The sequence below is a fragment of the Equus caballus genome, chromosome 22, assembly GCF_041296265.1.
Source record: "Equus caballus isolate H_3958 breed thoroughbred chromosome 22, TB-T2T, whole genome shotgun sequence".
Taxonomy (NCBI): Eukaryota; Metazoa; Chordata; class Mammalia; order Perissodactyla; family Equidae; genus Equus; species Equus caballus.
In genome coordinates this window covers 29,578,792-29,606,492 of record NC_091705.1, presented here as the reverse complement: position 1 = coordinate 29,606,492, position 27,701 = coordinate 29,578,792, and the positions used below count along the sequence as shown (strand labels likewise).

Here is a 27,701-nt window from a genome sequence, read left to right as displayed (position 1 = left end):
TTCACTGAAGCACTATTTATTGTCAAGGGCGGAGCTGAGCAGGAGAGGGAGCTGAGCTGCCAGGTGTCGTAGTAGCTGGGTAAAGCAACAACAAGCCCAAATGAAAGTGACACTGAAGCCATTTGTCACTCACTCCATAGTCTAAGCAAGCAAGAGGCTCCGACCTGCACCCCCACCCCCACCCGCCTTTCATTTCCTCATGGAACCGAGTGCCAGCGATGGATCAACTGGATCCGTGTAGACATGGGGGCCATCTCATTGTTGAGGGAGCCCCAGACAGTAGCTTCTGGCAGTTTTATGGACCCTAGGCCAGGGAAAGGAAGGGCTGGGAGTGACAAAGTACTGAGTGCTGAGTCATGGCAGGGAAAAACGTCTTCAAAGTTTGCCCTTGTCTCTCTGATAAAGAGTCCTCAGCAGAGGCGCCTCAGATAGAGACCTAGAAATGCAGGCGCTCAGGCTAGGGATGCAGATACGCAAGGGCATCGCCAGCCGGCGCCTGTGTCCCTGGCTGCAACTCCCTCCAGAGGCTGCGAGGCATCGGCTGTGCACCAAGACTGGCGGGGAAGGCAGCTTTCCTATGGTCCGACTTCAGAAGTCACACATAAGTTTTTGGTTAAATTGTTGGACTCTGGTTAAAATGAAGAGCTGGACTCCACATGTATAAAAGCAAAATGTTGGAAATAACCTAAGGATCCATCTGTAGGGGATTGGTTAAATAAATTGTGGTACATCCCCACCAGGACATCCTGTGCATCTTTAAGAAAGAGGAAGTTGTCTTGTCTGTACACAAGTGTGGAGCACTGTGTAGCTGTAGGGAGGGGTCGTGGGGAAGTCAGTGAGGAGCAGAGAGGGGGAAACAGGCTGTGGTCAAGAGGAGGGTCTCCAGGGTGGCGTCTTAGTTTGGTGTGGAGATGAGGTCTATGTGCAACGAGACTGTGGTTTCTTGATGGTTCTTTGATAGAGCAGAGTCCTGGTCATTAACGTCAGAATGTCCTGTCCCAAGGCCAGTCCTTCTATACAAGACTGAGCTGTCCAGGATACTCACAAGTCTACAGTCAGATTTCAGGATGTCAGAACCTTCTACGGGACCCCAGGGCCAGTGTGGTGGTCCTGGACTTATCCCAGCAAGGCACGATGAACTCTAACTTGAGGCTCTGTTACGAAGGGAATGCGTTTAGTCTCACCGGGTAAGAATGGCCTTTCCTTGCTTTGTGAATAAGAAATATTTTATTCTTTCACAAATAAGTGTTTTTTCCCCTGTCTCATAGCAAACCTGGTTGCTCCATACTCATCAAGGACTTGCTTGGGGCTCCCTGAATCTTTTCTTGGAGCCATCCCCTGGAATGTCTTAGAAGGTTCTGGAATGCAGGCTTGCTTGCAAACTAGCCTGAGTTTCTTAAAAATATGCAGAGGAGAACAACCCACAACTTTTCCAGGCAATGTGGCAGACGGTTTTACAGCACATCCAGGAGTGTGAGCTCTTGAATTTCCTACCCTGCTATAGGGCTATATGCCGCCATGTCAGCGCCCCGCCCACATTACCACGTCAGTGCACACCAACCTGATTTCTACTTGCCGCTACTTGCATTTTTCTTTTTTTGTCTGAGAGGTTTCTGTGGCCACTGGAGCCCGGTCTGCTCAGAGAAGAACTAGGGAGCTAAGGTCCTCCAGGAGCTCCCTCAACCAGTGACTGATGGGACACGGTGTGCGAATATCCCAGCTGCCCTGGCCCTGGGGTGGACACTCAGGAGTGCTCTGCACTGGCTCCCGGAGTTTCCCCAGTGGGGTTAATCCCAGCCCCGCCATTTGGTAACTGGTTTGGTCACACATCCTTTACAGGCTGCCTTCCCTTCCTCCTCTCATTTTCTCTCCTCTGCGGGTATTTCCTGGAATCTTCTTCCCGATAAACTACTTGCATTCACCTTCTTGTCTCAGTGTCCACTTCTGGGGAGCCCAAAGGAAAGCAGGTGATGATCGCACCAGCTGTTTACCAGGACCTAGTTATGCCCTGGGCACCCCCACAAGCTTGACCCCGTGGGGTCCCTAGTCACCCTGCGAGGAGGAGTTCCCAGCCCCCTTTGAAGGGTGAGGATGCTGAGGCTTAGAGAGGCGTTGCCCAGGGGCCTAAAGCAAGTAAGCTGGACTCAAGGCTGGCCCTTTCCAGCACACCCGAGGCCACACTCTTAAATCAGGGACCGGATCCGGGTCTGTGCTGCCTCTGTGTCCCCGTGGGGAGCAGCCCCGTGCCTGCCAATAGAAGATGCTCAGGAGGCAATCCAGCCAATAAGTTTCCAATCCCCACTATGGCTAAATGAAGCCTTTGATGTGGATTACCTAATATTGTCATCATTATTATTAATATATCACTATCATCCTCATTTTATAGATAAGGAAGCTGAGGGGGGAAAGGACCTGCCCAAGGCCACATGGCTAGTACTGGACTGAGCTGGAGCCCTCCACCAGCCCTGCACAGGGACGATGGTGGACGAAAGGAAAGAGGAGGGAGAAGGCAAAGCCACGGCTTCGCCAGCTGGGTGACAGCGTGTCGTCCCATCTTGGAATGCATTGCTGTCACATACAGGGTAAATGGGTCTATTCCCTGTGAATTATCTGCTAGCTGGCAGCTCCATCCATCTGCTCATTAACACAATAAAAAAAAAATCAAACGAGCCTTCTGATTCCCAGTCCCCAAGGGACAACTACATAACTTGGAAATGACTCTTTAGTAAGTCTGATCAAAGGCTGGCTGTTCAGTGATCAGAAATCAAAGCCTCTTCCTCCAGGCTTGGGGCTCATAAACAACCGTTGGATGAGCTTTTTATTTGGGACAGACCAAAAACTAGATGGATCCATTTCCTCCTAATTGATACCCGTTTCGTCAGAGAAAGCAGTGGGAGGCTGACATTTTGCTCTAGGAGATCCATTGGCTCCTGTGTGTGCAGCAGGCAAGAAGCGAGGGAGGGGGTGCATGTGGAAGCGAGCCCTGAACTGCCCACGAACTGAGAGGGACGAGCTCCTTAGAGAGCAGACATCAGTGCCAGAGCCACGGCTGAGCGGGGAGCGGGATCCCTTGTTCTCTCTGTCAGGTCCCAAAGCAGCAGCCCATGAGAAAAGGGAATGTGGTCAGAGTCGAGCCTCGCAGACCACAGACGGGACTGACCATCGAAAGACCCCTTAGGCAAAAGAGCGTGGGCAGTAGGGAGGTCCAGCTAGAGTACCAGGTGGTTCCTTTACTGAACCATTCAGGCAATATTTATTGAGGACCTACTAAGTGCCAGCCCTCCGCTAGGCATGGGGATTGGATGGTGAATAAAAAAGACAGTGCCTGCCCTTAAAGACATTACAGGCCTGAGAGGGAGGATGGTCCATCCCGGCAGGAAAGGAAAGTCTGGAGTCAGAGAGGGCGTGGGTGCACCTGCTGAAGAGGAGTGTCGGGGTAGAGGCCCCGCAGACCTCGCCCCCAGAGCTGAGAACAGAAGTGTCTTCCTCCTCCCAGAATCTCCGGGAGGATGCTGCACATCTGGAAGGGCAACGTGCTGATCCAGCTGTGACCTCCAAGCCCCACCTTCCTCCTTGCCCTCAGACTTTCGTGTACTGGATGTTGGAGCCCAAGAACAGGAAGTCCTAGGAGAGACGAGACAGGACAGGATGGTAAACGCATCCTCCACTCCAAAAAGAAGCATCTCCGGTTTAAAGGGAGGCCCGTGCTTGGAGAAACACAAGTTCTGGCAGAAACCAGGTCAATGCATAAATCGTGAGCGTGTCTCCATCCCCAAGGTCTCCATAAAGCACAGGTTTGCCAGCTACCTTCTCCGAGGCGGCAATTTATCTGTCATTTCCCAAGCTGCTGCTTCCTGGCAGTCCTCATAAATGTCCTTTGTGTCACCTAAATTTTCTTTCCTTGGCAAATAACACAAAATTGCGAGCTGTGGGGATTTACTCTCCTACCCTCTCATAAGTTTCCATTACCCTAAGGGACAAGAATTTTGAACTCAAGGAAAAGTCCAGTTCTTTCCCACAGCGATCCATTCCCTGCCTTTGGCGCTCAAACAAATGAATGGAGTTGACCTCAAAATTCTAACGAATATGATGACATATAATAAATCTTCTAATCACTTCCCGTGTCCTGAAGCAAGATGCTTTCAGACTTGGCCTCTAATCCTCATGAGAGCCCAGTGGAGTTTGGGCTACACCCCATTTGCAGGGGGGAAAACTGAGGCCAACTGCAGGAACTGTCACTCCAGTTTTGTTTTGTTTTTTTTTTTGAGGAAGATTAGCCCTGAGCTAACATCTGCCGCCAAGCCTCCTCTGTTTTGCTGAGAAAGACTGGCCCTGAGCTAACATCCGTGCCCATCCTCCTCTACTTAATATATGGGATGCCTGCCACAGCATGGCTTGACAAGTGGTACATGGGTCTGCACCCAGGATCTGAACCGGTGAACCCCGGGCCACTGAAGCGAACGTGTGAACTTAACTGCTGAGTCACCGGGCCAAGATCTGTCTGATTCCTTGTAAACACTCAATAGTACTTGGGTGTTGATATCTCTGGGCCCAAAGGGGCTTTGGACATTTGTTTTTCAAACACAACATTTAGTCAATGTTTCAATGTTTCTGACCATTCTGTTGCCCTTCACACTCCTTAGTAACTGTTATTTACCAGATGTTGACAATTACCGGGCACAATGCAGCATCTCCTTTAACGCTTCTAGCCCACCAGTCATCCCACCTTAGAGATGCTGTTCTAGAAAGATAACCTGAACTGTGGGACACGAGTGGACCATAAAATCCTTGGTCAGAGTAGGGGAGAATCAGATATATTCCCTGGTATTAAAATAGTTAAATGAATTATGGTCCTTCTGATGGATGGGACAGTAATTAACATGGGAGGGGGGGACTAGATTGCAACAAGGGAACAAGCCCAAGGGATGATAAATTTAAAAAGAAAAAAAGACAGGTGTGAGCACCAGCAACGCAACTATCCAAAATAAACAAACACAACATTTTAAAATGCTTAGAGAGAAAAAAAGAAAGGAAGGAGGTACACCGAAATTCAAACTGTCAATGTGGTGGGGCAATGGGTTTATGAATAATTTTTAAAAATGTGTATAATATGGTTATGTTACTTGTTTAAAATGGGAGGAGGAGCACATCAAACATATATATATGTATTTTTTTTTGCTGAGGAGGATTCGCCCTGAACGTCTATTGCCAATCTTCTTGTTTTTATGTGAGTCGTCATCACCACATGGCCACTGACGGATGAGTGGTGTAGGTCTGTTCTGGGGAACCGAACCCGGGCCGCTGAAGCAGAGTGTGCTGAACTTGACCACTAGCCCACGGGGGCTGGCCTCCAAACATATTTATAATAAAGCTCTTCCACTTAAGAATTTAGAACAATTTTTAAAAAGTTAAAAATGGCTTTCAGAACTCAACCTGTGGCCAGTCAAAGATCGCAGGATTTTCAAAACGAGCTGGTCTTGAGTTCCCCCAGCCACCCACAGTGGGCAGTGGGAGGCAAGGGGGCATGAGCTGGGCAGACGCCCTCCGCCTCAATAGAGGGGCACTTCTGAAGGACACGCGATGGCTTTGTGGCATCTAGTTGTGCCCAGGGCATCCTCCTCGAGTGCAGAGTTTCCCAGCCACTGGGCTGGGCTGGGTCTTGCTCACTGAGTTATGGCCTCTGAACCTGGCAAGCTAACTGCACCCCCCCAATCCTCAGAGCCCCCCATGAACCCACTGACCTTGTGGATCTGGAGAACAAGGTCGTAGAGCCGAATATGCTTCAGCAGAGGGAGGGGGAGGCCTTTTGCCAACTTATCTGGAAGTTGAGGCATGACAATGAGAGAGATTAGTTAATAAATAACGATTATAGATGAAGTTTTACACAAAATGAAAAGGTCATCTCTGCAAACGCTATACCCATTTAATTATCACCAAAGACTATGAGGTAAGTATAATTACTATTCCCATTTTACAGATAGGGAAACTGAGGTACAGAGAGGCCAAGTAACTTGTCCTGGGTCACAGAGCTATAAAGTGGCAGAAGTGGGATTTGAACCCAGGCAGGCTGACCCAGGAGCCTGAGCCCAGGGCACTTTATGGAGGAAGTGGCAGGTCTGGGGCAGCAGACACTCACGATGAGAAGCTGGTGGACCCGTTCCCCACCCTCCCCTGCTTTCTCTTTCAGCCCAATGAAGCAGGGCCTCACGGAAACAGGGTTTAGATCTTTACGCTTTAATTTTTGACTAGAGAGTTGGCAATTGCCTGGGAAAATGAATTCAGAGGTGGGCTGCCTTGTGCCCTCTATATTAACTTGGTCCTCAATCTGTCACCTGCCACTTCAGGGTGTGGGGGACACGTCCGTGAGTCCGTCCTTCCCTTTATGAGGAGGTTTCCCATGCTCCAAAGAGCTCAGTCCCCAAGCCTCATTAGAGCTCTGAAGGAAGATGACACCAGCTTCCACACTCCCATCTCACGGACAAGCCACCGAAGCTCAGAGAGGAGAAGTGGCTCTCCCAAGATCACACAGCCTGTAGGAGAGCCCTGTCTTCCAACCGCAAGGCCAGCTCTCTTTCACCCAAAGGGCAATGTCCCCTCTTGACTGGAAAAATCCACAATGTTCTTACCGTTGATTTTGGGGTAGAGGGTGTTGAGAATGTGGAAGTTGATCAGCGCCTCCAACAGCTCCACCTGGTGGAGAGCAGGAGAGGTACACTGTCACCACCGGCAGCCTCTTGCTCACCAACAACCCTCCACCTGGCTCCCCCCGCCACCCCCGCCCCCAGGCACGGGGGTGGGGGTTCTGTAAGTGCTGACATGGCAAAAGCCTTGAAAAAAGCAAATTGCGGATAGATATCTACTATTTTATAAGATAAAACTGTTTTGAGATGCACATTTATATGTGTGCAAAGGGATAGAAAAATTCTGGAAGATTGCACAGCCAACTGTCTTTCCTCTGGGAAGAACATCAAGGCTTGGCCTAGCCTTATCTCTAGTATTTAATTTTTTACATTGAGAATGTTCTCCTGAAGTACCTGTGTAATAAAGAAATTTGTAAGTCAAAACGAAAATTATGAAACACAACTTTGAGCACTCACTGTGTGCCAGCTGTCGGCTCAGAGCATTACATTTGTATCTGAGTCAACCTTCACAACAGCCCCTCGAAGTTGATATTAATGTCCCCACTTCACAGATAAGAAAACTGAGGACCCCAGAAGGAAAGTGACTGGCTAGAAACTGGGCAGCAGGGTCAGAATTTGAATCCAGATTTATCTGATTCTATAGCTCTTGCTTGTTACATGTCATGTTCAGGAAACCTGATAGGGATGACTTTTTGTGAATCTTTACATATGATCATTTTACTTTCTAGGACATTTTTATATGCCATGCGCAGATACGATGTTAGTGTGTCATTATTCACTTTATCCTTTAGTCTCTGAAAGGAGTCATCCTCTGGGGTCCCTGTGGGCAGTGTCTCTCCATGGGAAGAGGAGGGCGGGGGAGGAGGGTGGTGAGAGGGGGCAGGCATTGTGGGATGGGAGAAAGGAAGACGACTACTGCATCTCTCCATTGGCCTGGGAAGAGCAGCTGCCATCGTCCGCCTTCCCTCTTTTCAGAGATCTCTCCTTGATGCCTTCAGCCCACCCCAATCTTCCCATTCTCTTTCCTCCTTTAATAGGGGACTGCCTATTTCACCACTTTGTCCTCCTTGAGAAATCATCTCTTGGTTTTGCCTGCCCAGCAAGCAATTCCTCTTGGTTTTGTCACAGGGTCCTTAATTTCCCCTGGGGAACCTGCCTTTCCAGTCTTAGTCCACATGATTTGGGACTGCAAATCCTGGCTCCAGGACTGTAGATAAAATGGATGCTTGCTGATTGGTCCAATTTCTGGCCACGGTGATTGGCTTAAGAATGGGCACATGACTAAGATTAATCCAATGAGTTACTATATGGATTTTTTTTTGGTAAGTTTTTTTTAAGAAAGTGAAACTACAGAAAATTTTGGGGTTTTCCTCTAATGGGAAGAACCTTCCTGAGAATGAAGCCAACACTGATGAAAGCAGAATGGACAGACAGAGAGAGATTCTTGATGCACTAATTTGAGCACCTGGATCCAGGTGTGCCTGAAACCTGTGGCCCTAATTTTTTGGTTTTTGGTTTTTGCTTTTTAGGTATATGACTCTCTACATTCCTCCTGTTTGCTTAAGACAATTTGAGTTGGTTATCTTTTCCTTGCAGTTAAAAGAATTCTGTCCAATAGATGATTTAATTATATGTTTAATTAATGTTTAATTATATATTGTCTTATTTTGGGAGGTAATTGTTCTTGGCCCTATGTTTTGTGTCCTCGAGAGCTTCTGTACTTCTTTGGGGCAGATAGCTGCTCTTCTTCTTTTCTATTTCCTTCAATAGGCGCCATAGCATTGCTTAGTACACACTCTAAATTGACTAATGCCCTAATCATGTCATAAATAAAAACAAAGATAACTTACATTGAATACTCCAACTTTGGACTCTTTCAGTTCCACTTGTACCCTACAAGGAATCAGGGAAGATTCAGAGACATAGGTATTACATCCGTGGGAAACCTAAGCAATGTGGGGGTCCCAAGAAAGTAGGAGGTACCTACTTGAGAAGTCACAGGGCCAAAGGTGGGGTAGAGGTGGGAGTGGAAAAGATGAGTGAGTAACAAAAAACAGTGGTACAATTACATTATGAAGACTGGCAGAGGGGAGGGAGGTGGTGTAAAAAGACCTCAATCTTTATCATTTCAGGAAGTCAGTACAGCGGATATCTAAAATCTATAGCTTAAGAAAAAGCAGTGTTAGTAAATTCTTTAGAAATTTGGAAGTAATGGGGGTTAGGTGGAAAGGAAGTTTGTGGGGGCATGACCAGTGAGGCAAAAGAATTGAGCCACCTGGGGTGAAATTTAAGTTTCCTTCCCAAATGGCAGGCCCCCAATATTGACAGGAGGGTCTCCTCACATCCCACCCCAGCTGCAGAGCCTCAGAGACAGTGCCCAGATGGAGCCCAGGGGGCAGGAGGAGGACTTACTTTCCTGGCTTCAGGAACCCAGTGATCTTGGTAGTGTTGAAGGTCAACACGGCGGACACATTAGTGGTCTGGAAATGCCAGTAGAAGGAAACGGGTCCCAATGAGGGAGGTTGTCACAGACAGGAAGGATGCCTATGAGGACCAGCTCTCTCCTCTAAACAACAGCTCCGTGAGTCAGAGCAGGCACTTGTCCACTAACTGTGGAATTCCAGGAGGCTCACGGTGGGTGCTCAATACGTGTGTGACCTTGAACATCTCCACTGGGAATTGCTGACTATGACAGCAGTTCAACTTTGAACGGACCACCAGGAGAAGGTCGATCCATGGAGATCTCTAAAGGGGGTGGATTTAGCTATCTCAAGATTCAGCCTTAGTAATAATAATAATAGATTCTGTTTTAATTTAAAATATATTGATGACAACATCAAATTGCAGATACAGCATCTAGGAGCAATTACCCTTCCAGAGGTTTGTGTTGTTGAGTTTCAAACCTGAAACAAGTGAGCAACGTTCTCCATCCAGTGAGCAGGACCCCGAAGGACTCAGATCCCTTCCCTACTAGGTGGGGCCCCTTGGGAAAGGAGAAACCACTCTGGGTATTTAATGCAGAGGGAATTTAATACAGGGAATTGCTATACAAGTGATGGAATTGCTGAGAAGCCAATAAAAGAGCTGGAGAGGCAGCTCAGAGGTTAGCAGAGGAGGAAGCTGCTTCCACCCCAGGACCTGGGGGACAGAGTGGGGAGTGGGGTTATGGGAGCCGCCGTGCAGGAGACAGTCTCTGTGCAAGACAAAGAGAGAGGAAAAACACTCAATTCTTTCCTCTCCCCCTCCATTCTCCTGACAGTACCTTCCATTGGCTGACCTAGCTGGAAGTCAGAGTGCAAGGGAGCCTGGGAAATGTAGTCTTCCGGGGTCAGATACAGACACAGAGCAGAGCAAATGGGTCAAAGACCCCTGTACCTTCCTCCCCGCCACAGCCCAGACTCACTCAGTGGGAGATACATGCTTAAACAAATAAACCTGCCAACAGCTGCATCAGCATCTTTATTATAAATGCCACGAAGAAAAATATTATGTGTTACAAGAAAAAAAGGACAAGGGGCCTGAGGTGGGTCAGGGGTCAGGGCAACCAAGAAAGGGCTTTCCGAAGAAGTGATGTTTAAGTCGAGATCTGAAGGAATTAGCCAGGACGTGAGTGAGGGGAAAAGTATGCAGAAAAAGGGAACAACATTTGCAAAGGCTTTGAAACTTACCACACCAAGCCGGAAGACAGGCTCCCTGGCAGAGCTGGGCAGGAGCACAAAGGCGTCAATCTCCATGTTGGGGGCCAAGGACAGATTCCCAGGGCTGAAGTTCAGGAATGGGGCCGGGACCACTGCTCCCTGGAGCTCCAAGTTCATGTTGGGGTAGAGCTTGGCTAACTGGGGGCAAAATAAGGAGATTAGGTCAAGAGAAGGAAAGATGCATGCTTGCTGGGAGAGGCTTGAGGGAGTCAGATAAAACTGAGAATGCTTCTGGGTTGGTTTTATTTCCACAATTGCTGAGTGCTTTCTTCTTAACCACACAACGGAACATCTTCCCACGCCAGAGTCTGCATCATCTGTTTCGTGGCCGCATTGTGTTCCATCGTGCATGAGTACTGTGACTGATCGAGCCCCACTGGGCATCAAGTTGTCTCCAAGTTTTCGCCATTAAAATGACCACCCCTCTGTGTGCCCTTGGCTGTTATTTTGGGGGAATTGCAGACTCAAAGGGCAGCGATATTTTTCAAGCGTCTGACAGGCATTGCCAAACTGTCCTCCAGAAAGGTCGGGCCAATTTTCTCACCGGCCACCCCTCCCCGGGCAGCAGGCGAGAGCTGTGGTTTCTCCACATCCTCATCACACTCGGGTAACTGTACATGCGGAGACCGGACGCCAATGTTTTGGAAATACGATACCACTAGATGCCACTATTTCAAAAGTGCTCGCAATTTTCTGTTTAACTAGAATTTAATTTTGGGGTGAGACTGTTCCTTTTCAGGGGGAGGTTGGTGGAAGAGCGAGAGTCCCATGAGCCTTTTGGTTATGCAAATGTGAAATCTACATTCAGTTGTAAAAGGGGGATGTAGAGAAGGTTGAGGGGGGCAACCACTTTACTTGGAAGGTGGGCTGAGTTGATTATCATACAAGCAGGAAGAGGGAGAGAGAGTTCCCTCCTCTTGCTGGAGCAAAAGGACATTGGAGCCAGGATGTGGCCACAGGCCCTGCAAAGCTAGCACCCACAGTACAGAGGCTGGTTGGGCTGTCGCAGGTCTCTAGGGAGGGGAAGGGCCTGTAGGGGGAAACTTATGGAAGGACATGACCCAGGCACAGCAGGACGTGAAATTTAAAACTTTTCCCACCATTTTAATTCCCCTCAACCGTCATCAGGCCTTCTTGCCTGATGCCAGGACATGTTGAACACTACCGCCTGTCTGAGTGCATCTTGGGGGACTCGGAAGGTGGGGGAGAGGACAGGTGGGTTTTTGTGGGATTAAACGAGATGCTGCCCAGTGATGATGGGGCTCAAGGCTATTGACTGCAACTCTGAGAGAGCCAAAGACCAGAAACAACCTATGAGTCCTCCCATGGGAGGCTGGCTTAACAGCTACGGTAAATCCATTCACTGGCAGACTGGATGCCCAGGAGAACAAGAGCGAGGAAGCTCTTTATCTACCTATATGGAATGATCTCCTGGTACAGCAAGGGGAAAAGTAAGGTACAAAGTGGTGCCTCTACTTGTGTAAAAAAATGAGGGAAAAGGCACACGACGTTTGTTTGTATATACGTGGAGCATCCCCAGAAGGATGTATATCTGATCATACTGGTGGGCTCGGGATGGGGACTGGGTGGTTAGGGGACAGCATGGATGGGAGACTTTCTCCTCTATGACCTTTTATGTCTTTTGAATGTTGAGCCATGAGAATTTATTATTCAGTCAAAAAATAATTTTTTAAGCACCATGGACAGTGCCTGGACCCCAGGACGCCTCTGTAATTGTTTGATGATATTGATTAGGGTACATTTTGTGGGACATGTTGGCATTCCTTGGGACTCTCAGATATCACCAATAAAAGACCGGACAAGCTGTGGTCCCATGAGACACGGGGCTCAGACATCTGTTACGTGGGCTTTGAAGGGAAGGGAGCCCTGAAGCCTGCAGCACTCCAGGCTTCACTGGGGGCCTTGCTGCCGCCTTCTGGCTCTTGGGTAAACTGAGAGAGTGTGGAGGTTTTAAACAGAAACCCCTGAAGGCTAGTGGGCCCGACCTGCGCCCAAAAAGGGCTGAGGGGACTCACCCTGGGGACAAAGACGCGGAAGGACTTAGTGGTCAGTCGGATGGGAGAGTCAGGCGGAACCTATAGCAAAGAGACACAAAGAAGTTTTACAGTGCTCCTGCTGAAGCTGAAGATCTAAAGAGACGTAGGGAGGTGGAGGGAGGTTCAATCTTGTAGCTTCTCGACTGCCTGGGCTCACCACGGCAGTGACAAGACGCCCGTCCTGCATTCACCATGAGCACGTGAGTCCCCAGGGTCTTGGCTGCTCTCCTTGGAGCTTGGCTGACATGCAGGACCCACTCAGAGGGTCCCCGAGGGTGAGATTTGCAGTCATACAGACCTAGGGTTGGCTCCTGGCTTTGCTACTGTGTGGTCTTAGACCAGTTCCTTCACCTCTCTGAGCCTCAACTTCCTCACCTATAAAATGGGAACAATAATGGTCCACACCTATTGGGTCAGTGTGAGAGGGATAAATGAGATGGTGGGTCCAAAGTATCCAGCACGAGGCCTAGCACATGGTGAGCACTCAAACACAGCCGTGTGGTCCCATTCACCAAGAGAAAGGACGACCTGCAGCGGGGATGGGGTATCAAATGTGATAATAGAGGGAGAAAGCCTGTGTGTGAGAGAGAAGCCATTTGAAGGACAAAAAGTCACTCCACCCATCCAGCAGGTGGTCCCCGACTTATCACCAGGGGAAGCTAGATCCTCCAAGCTGGACCACATCGTGTTGCGTTGCCATCCTGACACTGTACACGAGGCCTCAGCTTTTACGAAGAGCTACAAGAAACAACCATCTGAAACCCAGAATATTACATTATACTACCAAATTTAGTATCCTATAGACAAAGTCACATTGGAGACAGTTTTTTCAGAGATAAATGCTAGGAGGACTTGGTCTCTCCTTTTTACCGTGAGTCACTAAACCATGTACCCTTTCCCTTCTGGCTACAAAGAAGCTCCCAGACAGGCTTGTGATTGAAAAAAAAAATCAATTTCTGGATCCAGTGTCTTCATAATTGTGCTTTACTTTTCACTCGGTCTTTATTTCCTGCTCTATGTGACTTTATGCATTTATCAGTGTGTCTATTATTCTGCTTCATTCACTAACATATTTTTTTCAAAAAAACCTCCAAAAACCATCAGGATGAGAGAAAATATGAATCAGAACAACAGAGCTAGACTAGGGGAAAATAAAACAGATAAGCAAGCCACAAAGTCTTCCACAGTTGTTATATAAGGGAGAAAGAACTTTGACTTTGAGGTTCCTGGCAGCCAAAGTGAAAAGGGAAATTGTGCTAACATATTTTTCCTGGTCTTTGATCTTTTTTCCTATGTCACTGATGTAAATGAGGTGGAAAGGAAAGAAGGAAGGAAGGTCAGGTTACATTATCATTCGTGAGTCCTGTTCTGCCACCATCCTTACCATGTCATCTGTGATGGAGAAGTTCAGGTACCCCGCCTCTTGATAAACTAGGCTGGCTGTGTTGAAGACATAATCCGAGATGGCAAAGTAGACCATTCGGCTGTGTTCCTCAGGAAGACTCATGGCAGGAGCAACAAAGGTAACTGGGGAGCGGTGATCATGGTTAAAAATTTCACCCTGGAGAGAGAAGTAGGGTTCATTTGAACTTTTCAGAGTCTATCCCAGGGCTGAACATCTGGGCTAGGTCGCCACCTCCACAGCCTGATGAGGTTGCATTGGCTAGAGATACTGTCTGAAACTCCACCATTAAAGACTTTGGGTCTAAGTGTTGTGCTTCCAGAATCTCTTAATGAAAAGCTCCCCAGAAGCTTTGGTATATTAACCCACAGGACTTACTGGCCGGCTCCTCTCCCCCACCCAGGGCCAGCTGTGACCTCACCTGCATGGTGGGACAGGCGAAGGAGGGGAAGTAGGGGGAGGGGAAGTTTCAAGGCCTAAGAATTGTAAGACACCTGTGGGAGGATCCTGGCTCTGGGAACACTCCCCACCACTCCATATTGCCTTGTCCTCGACGCAGCTGGAACCACTGGGGAGATGAGGACAGATCTGAAGCCAAGGGGATAGGAGGCTCCAAGAAAGAGGAGCTGGACCCACACTGGGGCTGGACCCACCCAAGCCCCTGCTCCAGGACTCTCACCTTAAACCTTACATCCAGCACGTGGTCTGTTACCCGAGGGGCCTCCATTAAGCTGTAGTCGATGCTGGTGAGATTGTCAATCTCTGTTGTGACTGTGAAGTGGGGGAAGGGCGGAGTTAGGAGCCAGGGGATGGGGAAAGGGTAGGGGCTCTGGCTGACACACACTCCCTGTGACTTTCTTCAGAACCCCCTGCCCCTCTGCCTTAAGGCCCTCCAGCCAGCCCAGCCCTGGGGCAAAGAGCTGCTTCTTCAAGAAAGAGACGACGGGGGTTCTCTTGTCCCACCGGTGAATTACCGGTGGAGGGTGCGGTATGCTCAGGGTGGAGCCTGAGTGGGTTCCAGGGTCACACACACATGCACACACGCACACACCCCAAGGGCAGGGGAGTCCAGTTCTGGCAGCCCCTCCACCCCTGGAGCTTCATGCCAAGGAAGCCACACAATGCGGAAAATTCTCCAGCCAAAGGTATTACTCCCCAGGTTTACAACAGAGGCCTCGATCTTCGGGGAAACCAGCCTCCTATCAACATGAACCAAATAACCAGGAAGGTCGGGCCATGTCCAGGGCCCAGCCACTCCCTTATAAAGCCTTAGGGGAACAGGGGTCCTATGTCCCATGCATTGGGCCATCTGTGCCTGCCTGGGACCCCACTAAAAGGGAATGTCAATAAGTGAGCGTGGGGGGCCCTGGGGGCCAAGGCATCAGAGAACACCTCAGACAACTTGTCAGACTGTCTCTCCAAACTCTAGGTGTGCACCCTAGATCTGGGGCCTCCACTTCTAGGGGACTCTCCTACAGTTACACTTACGTGTGCGGGCAAAGAGGTTGTGCAATAGCAAAGGATGGCAACAACCCTCCATGTCCAGCAGCTGGGGACTTATTAAACAAATGAACCCACATCCATGTGATGGAATACTATGCAGCTGTTAAAATGACGTCTGTTCCAACCACCTCGGAAGACTGTCGGGCAGGATCTGATAATACTGAATCTGTGCAGACCACATGAGCCTGCAACTTCACTCTCAGCTATAGACCCAAAGACGTGCGTCCACATGTTCTAGAATATTCATAACAGCACTCCCCAAAATGGTCTAAAACTGAAACTACCCAAATGGCCTTCAACAGTAGAATGGACAAATATTGGATGATTCTATTCATGTACAAGTTACAAACCTAATCTTTGCTGGTAGAAGTTGGGATGCTGGTTACCCTGGAGAGGTGGGCGGGGACAGAAGGAGACACCAGGGGGCTCTGAAGGGCCATTCATGTTCTGTTTCTTGATCTGGGAGCTGGTTACGTGCGTGTGCTCAGTTTGTGAAAATTCTTTAAACTGTTCCCTTCTGGTTTGAGCACTTTTCTCTATATATTAACTTACACAGAAAACTTAAAAAATGAAATCAACTTACGTGTGCTGATATAGAAAGATCTCCGACATACACAAGTTACAAAAGGACAATGTCTATACAACGATTAGATTAATAGATATTCATAATTATGCATATATACACATATTCATGAACAAAAGGAATACATATATCAAGGTATATTCATATGCTTATGTATGTGTATATTTATATTTGTGCAAGCAAAGAAAATATCCAAAAGGATACAGTCAAAATAGAAGTTACCTCTTAGAAGAAAATTTGAGGAGAAAAAGGGACCTTTAATTTTTACTTTCTATACTTCTGCCCCATTTAAGGTTTTATAATGGATGTATATGCTTTTATAAAAATTAACAGAAATAAACTGAGCCAGGAGCGGGTGAGGTGCCCTACCTGGTAGAGTTTGGAGATAAGGCTGTAGGTCGGAGGTCACTGAATTCTGGATCTTTTCACAAATCTGAAAGAAATGAAAGAGAAAGCCTGCGTGAGTTCCCTGGCTTTGGTCTGGCCCTGTGCTGTGCTGTTTGCTTTAGTCCCATTATTTCACGTATTTGCTCATTCATCATTGATTCTATAAAAATTTATAAGCACTTATCATGTGCTGGGTACTGAGGAAACAGAAATGACCAAAAACATGTAGATCCCCGTGTGGACCCCAATAGAGTCCAACTGGACCTTTCAAAGTCAGTTCCAAGGCTGCACATCTGCGCTAGCTACTCACGTCCACAGCCTGATGAGGGGACAGAGCCTAGAGGCACTGCCTGCAGCTCTGCCACTGAAGGTGTTTCCTTTGGGAGGCCCTGGCCGCCCAGAGTTTAGAGTTGAGCAGCAGAACTAGGCAGTAGGTAGAAATGGCCACACGAACGAATGCGTAATTAGTGTAGATGCTTCTTAAATGTCATCACTTAGGCTGGCTGCACTGACGAATATTCCTCGTTTGCCCTGACGTCCAGGGAAGACCGGATGCTCACGCTGAGGGTGCTACCCCAGGAGGCGGGCACACGGGATTGAGTGCCACTGCCTGAGGTGCATGCTTCTCAGGAAAAGGAACTGCATGTTCCCAAACCCGTTTGCTGCACTTGCTATTGTAATCACTCAGATTATTTATTATGTAAACCGATGGAGTGTGACGATAAACCCTTTGGAAAGGTACGTTGCTTAAAGAAAATGCTGTTAAATTTGGTGTGGACAAGAAAAGCTTAGGAAGAAAAAAATCAAAAACATCTAGAAGGATTCTGCACTGGGATTTCTTTGCAAATGTCTTTAAATTCTCCTTGTGGTTAAAGAAATCGGAGCTGGAATTTGTAGCAGATTGATGTTTTATGCAAGAAAGGCAACGCCAATCAAGAGACTGTGAGCCAACAGCTGTTGCCAATCTTCTTTTTATTCCCCTGCTTTTTTTTCTCCCCAAATCCCCCCAGTACATAGTTGTATGTTTTTTTAGTTGTGGGTCCTAAGAGTTGTGGGAGACTATTTTCAGAGAACAGTTCTGAGCCTGACATCAAATGAATTTACATTGGCTGTTATCTTAAAACATTTGGATTTATATGTAAATATTTTCTTCCTTTATACATGTGTGAGAGAGTCCTCTCTTTAAACAGCTTTTCTGATTAACCAGCTACCACCTCTTGTGCAAGTGAATCCACATGTGCAGTGAAGGAGAGGGACCTGGGGGTGCTCCACGAGCACGTGATGGGGTCCTGGCCTAGTGTCGGGTCACAGATGGCTCCCTTGAAGAGGTGACACTGTAAGGACAAGCTAAAAGGGGTGAGCAGGCGTTGATCAGGGACAGGGCAGTGGGGAGGGCTATGCGAGCGGCTGGGCAGGCGAGGGGTGAAATCTTAAGCCCCCTTTGGAGCCGGCACAGTTTGGGGAGAGGGCTTTGGCAGTGGGGAGCTGCCAGAAAGCAATGCAAAGGGATGATGAGGAACGTTCATGGTTGATTTCACAGGAATGAGAAAACTCGCCCAAGGCTGTTCCTTCTTGCTTTTCCTTCAGACCATCCCAAAGGCCTGAGCCTGGATGCCCCACCTCGAGGGGACCTGAATGATGGGGGGAGGGGGGGCGGGGAGGAGGCACTCTGGTACCTCTGTCCCAGACACACAGTAGGGCCTCCTGGAGAGGCAGATTGGGGTAGTGGTTAAAGGTGTAGTAGGTGAGTTGGACAAACCTGGGTTCAAATCCTGTCCAGCCCCACTGGCTGTGTGACCTTTGCAGATCTCTCTCTGCTGTTGGGTCCTCACCCACAGGATACAGTGACAAGGCCAAGTGTTCGCAGGGTGCGTGAGTATATCTGACCCAGAGTGCAAGCACGCAGTGAGTGCTCGTTCATCTTGGCCCTGCTGGTCAGACACCACGTCCTGCCCTGAGCAGGGAATTAGAAGGATCTTGTGCGGGGCAATACATTTTCCCCGGAGAAGGAGATTTCTGAAGACCCACGCTGTTCAGGAGTCAGGTGAGAGACCCTCAGCCCTATAAGGCCTTTGGTACAAGCTGTTCCCCGCTCTGGGAAGTTCAAATCCCGACCTAGCCTCCCGCCAACAGGGTGACCACGGGCAAATTACTCCGCCTCTTGGAGCCTCCTCTGTCAGATGTGCAAAATGGCAACTCCTTCAAAAGCCTGTGCCAAGTGCTTAGCACGTTATTCCTGGCCAAACCCCCGGCTCCATAAATAGCCGCCATTATTATTACAAATAAGAATAGTTATACAATGATATATTCTATATAACAGTAATCATATTAATTTATCAAAACCGTAATTGTCATGGTACTTTATTACTTTGATAATTATTATGTTACAATTAATTATAATATATTACTATTGCTATATAATATTATTAGTCATTATTATCATCCCCATCAACAGGGGAGTATAAATCCACACCGCTAAAGAATATTATGTCCCACTCAGAATGGCATGGCAACATGGTAGCAGGGGGCTTGAGAAGGAGGGTGGCATATTTCCCAAGCTCACCCAGACCCCAGGACCCCAGAACAAGAACAGGAACGTGTGCAGATTGTCACGCCCAACTGTGGGGTCTACCTGCTATTCTCGATTAGACCACCAGGGGGCACTTAAAGGCAGACCAGAGGTTGGACCAAGAGAGGTGCGTGTTCGTGTGTGTGTGTGTGTGTGTGTGTGTGTTTGTGTTTCTCCTTTCCTCCTTCATCATTTTCTCCTTTCCCAAGCACAGCCCTTGCTACAGACACAGCTCCAGTTACACGATACTTCAGAAATAGGATTTGGGGGGTAACAGAAGGTCAACAGGAAACCTCTTTGTTTTAGCCAGAGATTACAAAATTAAGAGATTTCGTATTATTTTTTTAATGAGAAAATTTGATGCTGCATCGCTGCCTCTCCATCCAAGGCAGGTGCTCATGAGCTCACCCACCTGGTTCACGAACTCGCTCCGGAAGTTTCCTGCCTGGTCCCCGCTGACCTCCTTTTTGGTCTTTGTGGAATGCAGGGCAGTGGGGGGCAGTGAGCAAGCAGAGGGAGGGGTGGGAGTCTCTGCTCGGCCCCTGCTGTGTGACACTTGGCCAACCATATAACCATTCTCTCCCTAGCTGGACAGACTTGAAGTCCAGAGACCTACTTTTTGCCCCCAGTTTTGCCACACACTGGCTCTGTGACCTTGGGAAATTATTTGTCCTCTCTGGGCCTTGGACCCAAGTATGTCTGGGCCAGCTCCCACAGCTGTCAAGGACCAGAGGTCACTGAGGACTTGCATCCAGCTTTTGGGTGGCTCAGGGGACACCAGCAGCTCAGACATTCTTACCTTGCTCTCTAATGCTTCTTGGAACCTGGACTCGATCTGGCTGTGGAAGAGATTCAGCAGCCACCTGGGGAATGGAGCACAGTGGATGGTCAGCTGTGTGCCACTGAATGCAGGGATGGCAGGGTGGCTGAGAAGGCTAGGCCCTGGCCTCTCACCAGGCCAGTCTCCAAGGGAACCCCTCACACCCCATCCTGGTACCCTGCTGTGTCTGGTCTGGAACAGGATGAACACGCCAGTCCCGGCTCCAGCGCACTCACTGATTCGGTGCCTCTGGCACCCCAGGCCCTGGCTGAGCCCCAATCAGATTCAGCAGATTTGAGGGAGGGGCTCAAGAATCCACATTGTTCTCATCAAGGAAATTGAGACTCAAAGAGACTTGCCCAAGGGCTTGTATATTTTTCACAAACTCTCCTTTGGCCTAAAACCTTTGTGTTCAGCCGACAGGCAAATTTCATTTCCTGATGGTGGCCCCCAGAAGTTCATGTTTTGGTGGAAACAGCACACCAATATTCTGGCTTGAATCTGCATCTGTCAATTTCAGCAGGGTCCCCCAAAGAATTACCTGCAAGTGCCTGTGACGGGCTCCTGCATTAAGCCTGGACTCTTACGCCTATCAGAGGCCAGGCTGCGGGCTGGATGGGCCTCGAGTGGCAACCAGGAGTTAAGTTGGTGACTGCCCCAGTGGTGACCTACCCCAAATCTCCTGATATGTCCACCTCCACGTCAGAGATGTGGCTGCTGCAGCTGGAGACAGTGACTGTGGGCCTCCCCGAGGGCTCGCTGCCCAGGAGGAGGTCGACCGAAATGGTGATGTCCTTGACCCCCACGTCAAAAGAGCCATCTAGTTTCCTGGAGGAGATTGGAGAAGCCGTGACTGAGCCGTAGGCCAGGGCTGGCCACCATTTAGGGGGGAAATATGAGCTCAATTCTTACCCGAAAATAAGTGGAGCTGGAGTAAACATTTAATTACAAATAGTTGTTACAAATATTTATTAGAAAGCAAGGATTTATTATAAATAAGATCATAGAAAATCTAGAAGAAAGCCTGTGTTCACTTATTCCTGGTCAGGGAAGGGCAAAGGGTTTTCTAGGCAGGACCCAATCTCAGAAGCCATAGAGGAAATGACTGATACACTTACTACCATAGGAAATTAAAAGTTCAGTCAACAAACAAATGCCATATGAGAGCAAAACAAAGAAAGGCATCATGAGCCAGCCAAAGAGTAATTTCCTTATCTTGAGCTAATACATGACTAATTTCCTTAAATCACAAAGAACAAGCCTTTATAAATTAATATGGAAAGGATAAAACAACCCAAAAGAAGGAAAAAAAAAAAGATCAAAGATGTGAACAAGAAGTTCAATTGCAAAGAAGCATATGAAAGTTATTAAAAATGGAAATAACAATGATGCCAGCTTTTGCCTATCAGCTTAATAAAAGCTGTGGAGTTTTAACACCCAGCACTTGCGAAGGTGCAGGTTAAGTGGAAGCCCCAGAGACTGCGTCCAGGACAGCGTGTCTGGAGCACAAATTGGTACAATCTCTCCGAATTTTCACACACATATCTTTGGCCCAGGAATTTTGCTTCTAAGTTGTTACTTTGTGGCTCTTCCTGCCAAGATGTGTGTGGGGGGCAGCTCACTGAAGCATCATGGGTAATAGCAAGAAATGAGGAAGCAGCCTAAATGTCAGCTAGTAGGGACAGGATCGGAAGTCACCGGCGTCTATGCTATGCAGCCTTTCGAGAGAATGAGGCCAAATGTGGTCTATCTATCTATACAGTGGAATATCGCTCATCCATAAAAAGGAATAAGGTACTGATGCGTGCTACAATTTGGATAAACCTCAAAAACATTATGCTAAGTGAAAGAAGCCAGACACAAAATGTCACGTATTGTAAGATTCTGTTTATATGAAATGTCCGCACCGGGCAAATCCACAGAGACAGAGGGCAGACGGGTGGTCACCCGGGGCCGGAGGAGGGCGAAGCGGGGAGCGACCGTTTAATGGGTTCGGAGTTGTCTCTTGGGTGATGAAAAAGTTTTGGAAGTAGATGTGGGTGGTGATTGCAGCACGTGGTGGATGTACTAAATGCCCCTGAATTGTACGCTTTAAAATGGTTAATTTTATGTTATATGAACTTCCCCTCAATAAAAATAGAACATTAAAAAAAAGTTTAAAAAAGAGTGAGGTAGGTCTTCATAGGCTCATATAATGAAAGCTTTGAGACATGTCAGTGAAAAAGGCCAGGACAGAAGAGCACGGTCTGACTCCTCTCGTGAAAATTGAAAGGGTGTGCACTTAACAGGTGCTACATGTCCTGAGCGGCTTTCTAAAACAGCGCTGTCCAAAAGAAATAGACTGTGAGCCCCATAGATAACTTAAAATTTCCAGTAGCCACATTAAACAAGGCAGAAAGAAGGGGCAGGCCTGGTGGCGCAGCAGTTAAGTTCACAGGCTCCACTTCGGCGGCCCGGGGTTCGCCAGTTTGGATCCCGGGTGTGGACCAACATACTGCTTGGCAAGCCATGCTGTGGGAGGCATCCCACATATAAAGTAGAGGAAGATGGGCACAGATGTTAGCTCAGGGCCAGTCTTCCTCAGCACAAAGAGGAGGATTGGCAGATGTTAGCTCAGGGCTAATCTTTCTCAAAGAAAAAAAAAGAAAGGCAAAAAGAAGGAAGTGAAATTATTTTAATAGTATATATTATCATTTCAACGTGTAATCAATAAATAAGTTATTAAGAAGATTTCTTATGTTCTTTTCTGTTCTAAATCTTCAAATCTGCTGTTTCCCACTTACAGCAGGTCTCCCTTGGGCCACTTTTCAAGTACTCCATGAAGACATGTGGCTGGAGGCTACGTATTGGATGGGGCAGGTCTAAAGTGTAAATGTGGTCAGGTCACCCAGGAGAGACTGGTCAACCCTCCTGTCACGGGCTGAATGGTCCCCCCAAATTCATGTGTTGAAGGCCCAAACCCCATCATCTCAGAATGTGCCCGTATTTGGGACAGAACCTTAAAAGAGGTGATTGAGTTAAAGTGAGGCCACTGGGTGGGCCAGAATCCAGTCTGACTGGTGACCTTCTAAGAAGAGATTAGCACAGAGGGGGCAACCACGCGAGGATGCAGCACAAGAGGGTCCCCTGCAAGCCCGGGAGAGAGGCCTCAGAACAAACTAACCCTGCCGACATCTTGATCTGGGACTTGGAGCCCCCAAAGTGTGAGAAAGTACGTTTCCGCTGTTGAAGCCCCCCAGGCGGTGATATTTCGGTAAGGCAGCCTGGGGGGACTAACCCACCCTCCCCGCAAGGACCTCGCAGTCAGAGAGGGGTTCGGAGTGCTGGAGAGTCGGGGCCCTGGGAGCCAGCCTTGACCAACGCAAGCAGGAAGACGGGGTCACGCGGCCGAGTTGGGGTAACTCAGAGCTGGGCTCTGCCCACAGTGTCTGCAGAGGTCCCCAGGAGCGCAGAGTGCCAATGGGCGGCCAAACTGACTTCCTTAGCTCCCTGTCTCACTCCAGACCCATCCGGATCTTTCCTTAGAAAGATCCCAGCTAAGGGGCTTAAGTGCCCTTGAATTCTTGCCTTGGGGTTGGCTGCTGGGGAAAGCAAACCGAGAAGACAACTCTGTCTGGTTTAGCTCGCCCACAAGCCCGTCAGGGAAGCGTGAGGCGGCAAGAGACTCATCTAAGAGCCAGGACTCAGGCAGGTCGACCTCTGGGCTTGGGCTCCTTCCACCCACCATGTGGCCTTTCTGTTGAGTTAGGAACACCTTTGACCCAAGAAGGATGGGAAGAGGGCCAAGGCCAAGGCTGAAATCAAGGCCAAGGGCTGGAAAGCCTAGGAGCAGAGTCTACTTACAAGAATGACTTGCGCACCTTCCACTTGCCGTGGGCCCCGATGAAAGAGTTGTAGAGGGTGAGCCTCAGGCCCTGGCCGGGGAGAGGCATCAGAGCAGAGCCGAGCAGCTCACAGCTGGAGATGTCCAGGCTGCGGAAAGAGATGCAGGCAGGGCAGCATCAGCCCCAGCTTGGGTCCAGCCTCAGCCTGGATCTTGCTTCCTCCCCCACTCCCCGTGGGGACCAGGCCAGCAGAGTCTGCTTCGGGCAGGTGTCTGGCGCCCCCACTTCTCGAGTGCCTGCTGTGTGCCTGCACTGCTGCTGCCGTGAGGAGTGTTCTCCTTCTGTTAAGTCAGTTAGGCCTCACAGGGGAGTCCATATGCTTCTTGTTCCCTCTTCACAGAGGGAAACAGAACCTCTTGGAAGGGGTGCATTTGCCCAAAGCCACACGATCAGGATCAGAGCCCACGAACTCGTGATCCTGGGTGGGATCCGGAGCAGGGCACGTAGACACACCCCTTTGGGGTTGCAGCTCCTTCTCCCAGCCATCCCTTCCCTACATCCATGTCTGGGAACTGGGTTCAGGGAAGGTCAAGGGCAGCCTCAAGACACAAAATGGCTGGGACCAGCAAACCAAGACGATGACACATATTGTGGGGTCGTCCGTGGGAAAAAAGCTGTCAGGTTCCATTTTATTTGCCTGGCACACAGTAGGTGCTCAATAAACGACTGCGGTGGACTGAATAAAAGAAGGAATGAAGGAAGCAATCAATGGTAGGGAGCAGGAAGGGCCCTGATGAGCAGTGGGCTCAGCTGCCCTCCTCCCATTGCCGTCCGTCAAAAAGTGTCTCATGTCTCTTTTCAGCATCAGCTGCTCATGTCGAATGACCCTTTGGAGACTAGGCTCAGATGCCACTGCCTCTGGGAAGCCTTTGTTGACTCCCCTGGATGAACAAAGCGCGGCTCTAACAGCTGGGCTACTATATTTAAAGTTGAAGGTCTGTCTTCCCTTCCAGACACCCTCCAGCCGCCAGACCAGAGCCTGCACGTCCCTCCGAGGAGGAGAGGTGTCTTCCCCGTTGTACAGATCGGCAAACTGAGGCTCAGCCACACAGCCAGGAGGTCTCCATTCATCTTTGTTGTATGAATGAATGCAGGAGCCCGAGTCCCTCCCAGAACTTCCCTCTGAACTCTGCGAGGAACTAGCCCACTGGCCACCTAGGAATCCTGGGGCTCTCCTCCCTTCCTCTCCAGAACCCCCCCACCTCGGGGCCCCAGCAGAAAGGAGGTCCACCTGTGGAACTCATAGTGCACACGGCCCAAGTGGCGGATCTTGAAGTCCCCAGTGAAGTCGGGCAGAGAAATTCCACGCAGCTTTCTCTGCAGAACCATTGCCCCCTCCTTGGCCACTGTGGACAGGAAAAAGCTGGCAGTCAGCCTGCTCTGCCTGCCTCCTTCCCCTCTAAAGCCTTCAGGGGCTCCCACTTGCCCTGGGGAGAGAGGCCAACTTGTTTATTAGCACTAATTACACTTGCAGCTGACTGAGCCCCTCTTGCGTGCCAAGTGGCATGAGAAACACTCAGGAGGGTCACCACGTTTTATGTGGTGTTGTTACATTCGTGCCCATTTGAGGGATGAGCAAACAGAACGCCTTTGTCAGCAACTCCACGAGGGGTGGAGTGCTGTGTGCTTGGGCTGGGGGCAGTCCTCTTTCCTGTCCTTCACGGTGTCTAGCCTGCGTAGAAGAAACTATAAGGATTGTAGGGTTAGAATCCTGGCATTAGCATCTTTCTAGCTGGGTGACCTTGAGCAAGTCCTCAGCCTTCACTTCCTGCCTCTGTCAAATAGCGATGGCAACAATGCTTTCCTAATGGGGGGCCCTGAGGTTAAAGTAGATCGTTGCAAATCACCAACGGGGCTGCGGGGATGCACAGCACGCCTAGCTTGGTGCCGGCACACAGCGGGGCACCCTGTAAGTGTCTGGAATAGCAAGCAGGGTTTACGTTACTAAAAATACGGAAAGGACCCAAATGTCCAACTCTCCAGGATTGGTTCAGTGAACATGGTATGTCCACACAGTGGGAAGGGACAAAAGGCAGATTTTGCCCGATTTAGGGTTTCAATATAAACAGCATTTATTAGGAGCTTCTGTTTGTTCTGAGATGTGAGGGAGCCAGGATTCTGCCCTCGAGGAGGGCATGTGTACACCGGTGACCAGTAGCCCCACTTCCACCACTTTCCTCCCTCTAGCAAATGCACATGCTGGTCTCTCTGCCAGAATGCTACCCTTTGTCTCTGCCTAACTCCCTTTTATCTTTTCTGCTCACCTCATCTCCTCCAAGAAGCCTTCCCTGCTTACTCACTCTCTGCCCTCAGCCAGTCTGGGCTCCCAACAACCCTACCCCCAGGGCATGTTATGACCCCATTTAACACATAAGGCAATCGAGGCTCCACAAACTTGAGGAGCAGCCCTTGGTCAGTTGCTGTGGGGAGGAGTATATAAACACCCCAGATCCCTGGCCACTCAGATGGATTAATTCTAAGGCTTTGTTTCAGCATCTTAAAAATAGTCCTCCTTTTCCTACCCTTTAAAATTGAGGTATGACATACGTAAAGTCCTCAAAGGCACTAATCTTAAAGGTATTGCTAGGTAATTTTTAAATGTCTGTACACGCATGTCACCGCCACCCAGACAAGATGCAGCTCACCCCCAGCGCCCCTGCGGGCTCTCTCACGTCCCTTCCGGTCTCTACCTGCCTCCAGAGGCAACCGCCATTCTGACTTCTAGTTTTAAGGCATATGTTTTCAAACTTTACCAAGGATTTTCCAGCAGAATTGTTCCAGACACTGCAGTGGCTGCTGGTTTAATAATGTGCCTCTCCTGGCTGCCTTTCCTTTCCCATCTCACGTTCCCACTCCCCTATGGTTTTTTCTGGAACCATCTCCCAAATCAACTACTTGCACCCAAATCCTTATCTCTGATGGTTAGTGGGGACCCAGCTAAGACAAGTAAGGTGCCCAAGTGGCCCCAGCGGTTGGGTGACTTGGCTAGAAGCTGAGCCAGGGCCACCTGACCGGGAAGGCTGCACCAGCCAAGGGAGAGTACCTGGTCTGTGCCCCCACTGCGCCCAGAGCAGCCTGGTGCCAAGCAGGTCAGCCAAAACCAGTCGAATCCTTACCAAACCCGCAGCTTCTTACCATACTCCAGGCCCTTGTCGGTGATCCTGGCAACCAGGCCGGGGTTGGAGCCCAGAGCTCCCGGGGTGGACGTGAACAGCAATATCAGGAGTAGAGAGAACAGGGTCCCAGCCGAGGCCTCCATCCTGGATTCCAGGTCAGGGGGCCAGGACTGTCACAACTGTGGGCTGGGCCCAGATCCTTTAAGCAGCCTGAGGGCTGGGGGCGGGTTCCTGGGATCGGGAAGGGGAGGCACAGGGACCGGAACCTGCTTGCGACACTGTTGGGGTCACAGGTCACACAGAGAAGCTGGTTGTCGCCACCCCAGGATCAGAGGGTGGGTTGGCCTGGCCCCAGGTGACAATCTCTGTCCGCTCTTCCCACAACAAAACCCCACAGTCATTGCTAGGAAGGCCCGGTGTTACAGACCAGGAAACAGGCTCAGAGAGGCCATGTCACTCGCTCAGAGCTGGGACTCACAGCCAGGTCCGGAGCCATCCAAATTCTCTCTTCTTCATGCTCGACTCTGTTTATTTAAAAAAGAAACCCATGCCCACCCTAGGAAAACAGGCTTTCCCAAACCTTGCTGGCGGTAAAATGTTCTGGAAAGTGACGTGGCCGGTCTTTAAACACCCGTCTGCCTGGTAACCCAGTCATTCTACTTCTGGAACTTGACCCTGTGGACAGAATTAAGCCAGCGTGCAAATACATCCCTTCAAGAAGATGCCCATTGCTGCGCTGGGTGAAATAGGCAGGGGGAGTGGGACCCGACCCAAAGTGCCGAGGACAGAGCATCGGTGAAACGCATTATGACACATTTAAAGTGATGCTGCGGAAATTAACGTATTTCTGGTTAGAGAAACGTGCTGGTGAGGGTTGGTTTCCAAGGGCACCACACAGTGAGGGGCTGCTCCTTTGTTCTACCCCCATGTTTGCCATATGGAGACTTTTTAGCAAGGAGTTTTGAGAGATTATCTCTGGTTAGATGGGCAGGATTACCGGTGTTTTTAAAGTCTTTTTGTTTGTTGGTATTTAAAATTTTA

At 49.2% G+C, this 27,701-nt stretch overlaps 1 protein-coding gene across 1 annotated transcript; it reads right to left on the bottom strand.

The window, feature by feature from the left end:
- Nucleotides 1-27,335, bottom strand: LBP (lipopolysaccharide binding protein). The gene is made up of 15 exons (XM_001499784.6): nt 26,680-27,335; nt 24,776-24,890; nt 23,504-23,632; nt 20,333-20,488; nt 19,640-19,703; nt 16,254-16,317; nt 14,478-14,569; nt 13,781-13,957; nt 12,376-12,435; nt 10,310-10,477; nt 9,054-9,121; nt 8,492-8,534; nt 6,627-6,690; nt 5,742-5,818; nt 1-3,624 (listed from the first exon to the last, which is right to left on the bottom strand). The coding sequence occupies exons 1-15, from the start codon at nt 26,801-26,803 to the stop codon at nt 3,580-3,582; spliced, it is 1,446 nt and encodes a 481-aa protein (XP_001499834.4). The 5' UTR covers nt 26,804-27,335; the 3' UTR covers nt 1-3,579.
- Between the last annotated feature and the right edge of the window lie 366 nt (nt 27,336-27,701).

Coding starts and splice junctions, on each gene's coding strand:
- LBP (XM_001499784.6), bottom strand. CDS start 26,803: ATGGAGGCCTCGGCTGGGACCCTGTTCTCTCTACTCCTGATATTGCTG. Junction 24,891..26,679: donor CGACAAGGGCCTGGAGTATG/GTAAGAAGCTGC, acceptor TCCTGTCCACAG/TGGCCAAGGAGGGGGCAATG. Junction 19,704..20,332: donor GACATATCAGGAGATTTGGG/GTAGGTCACCAC, acceptor TCCATTCCCCAG/GTGGCTGCTGAATCTCTTCC.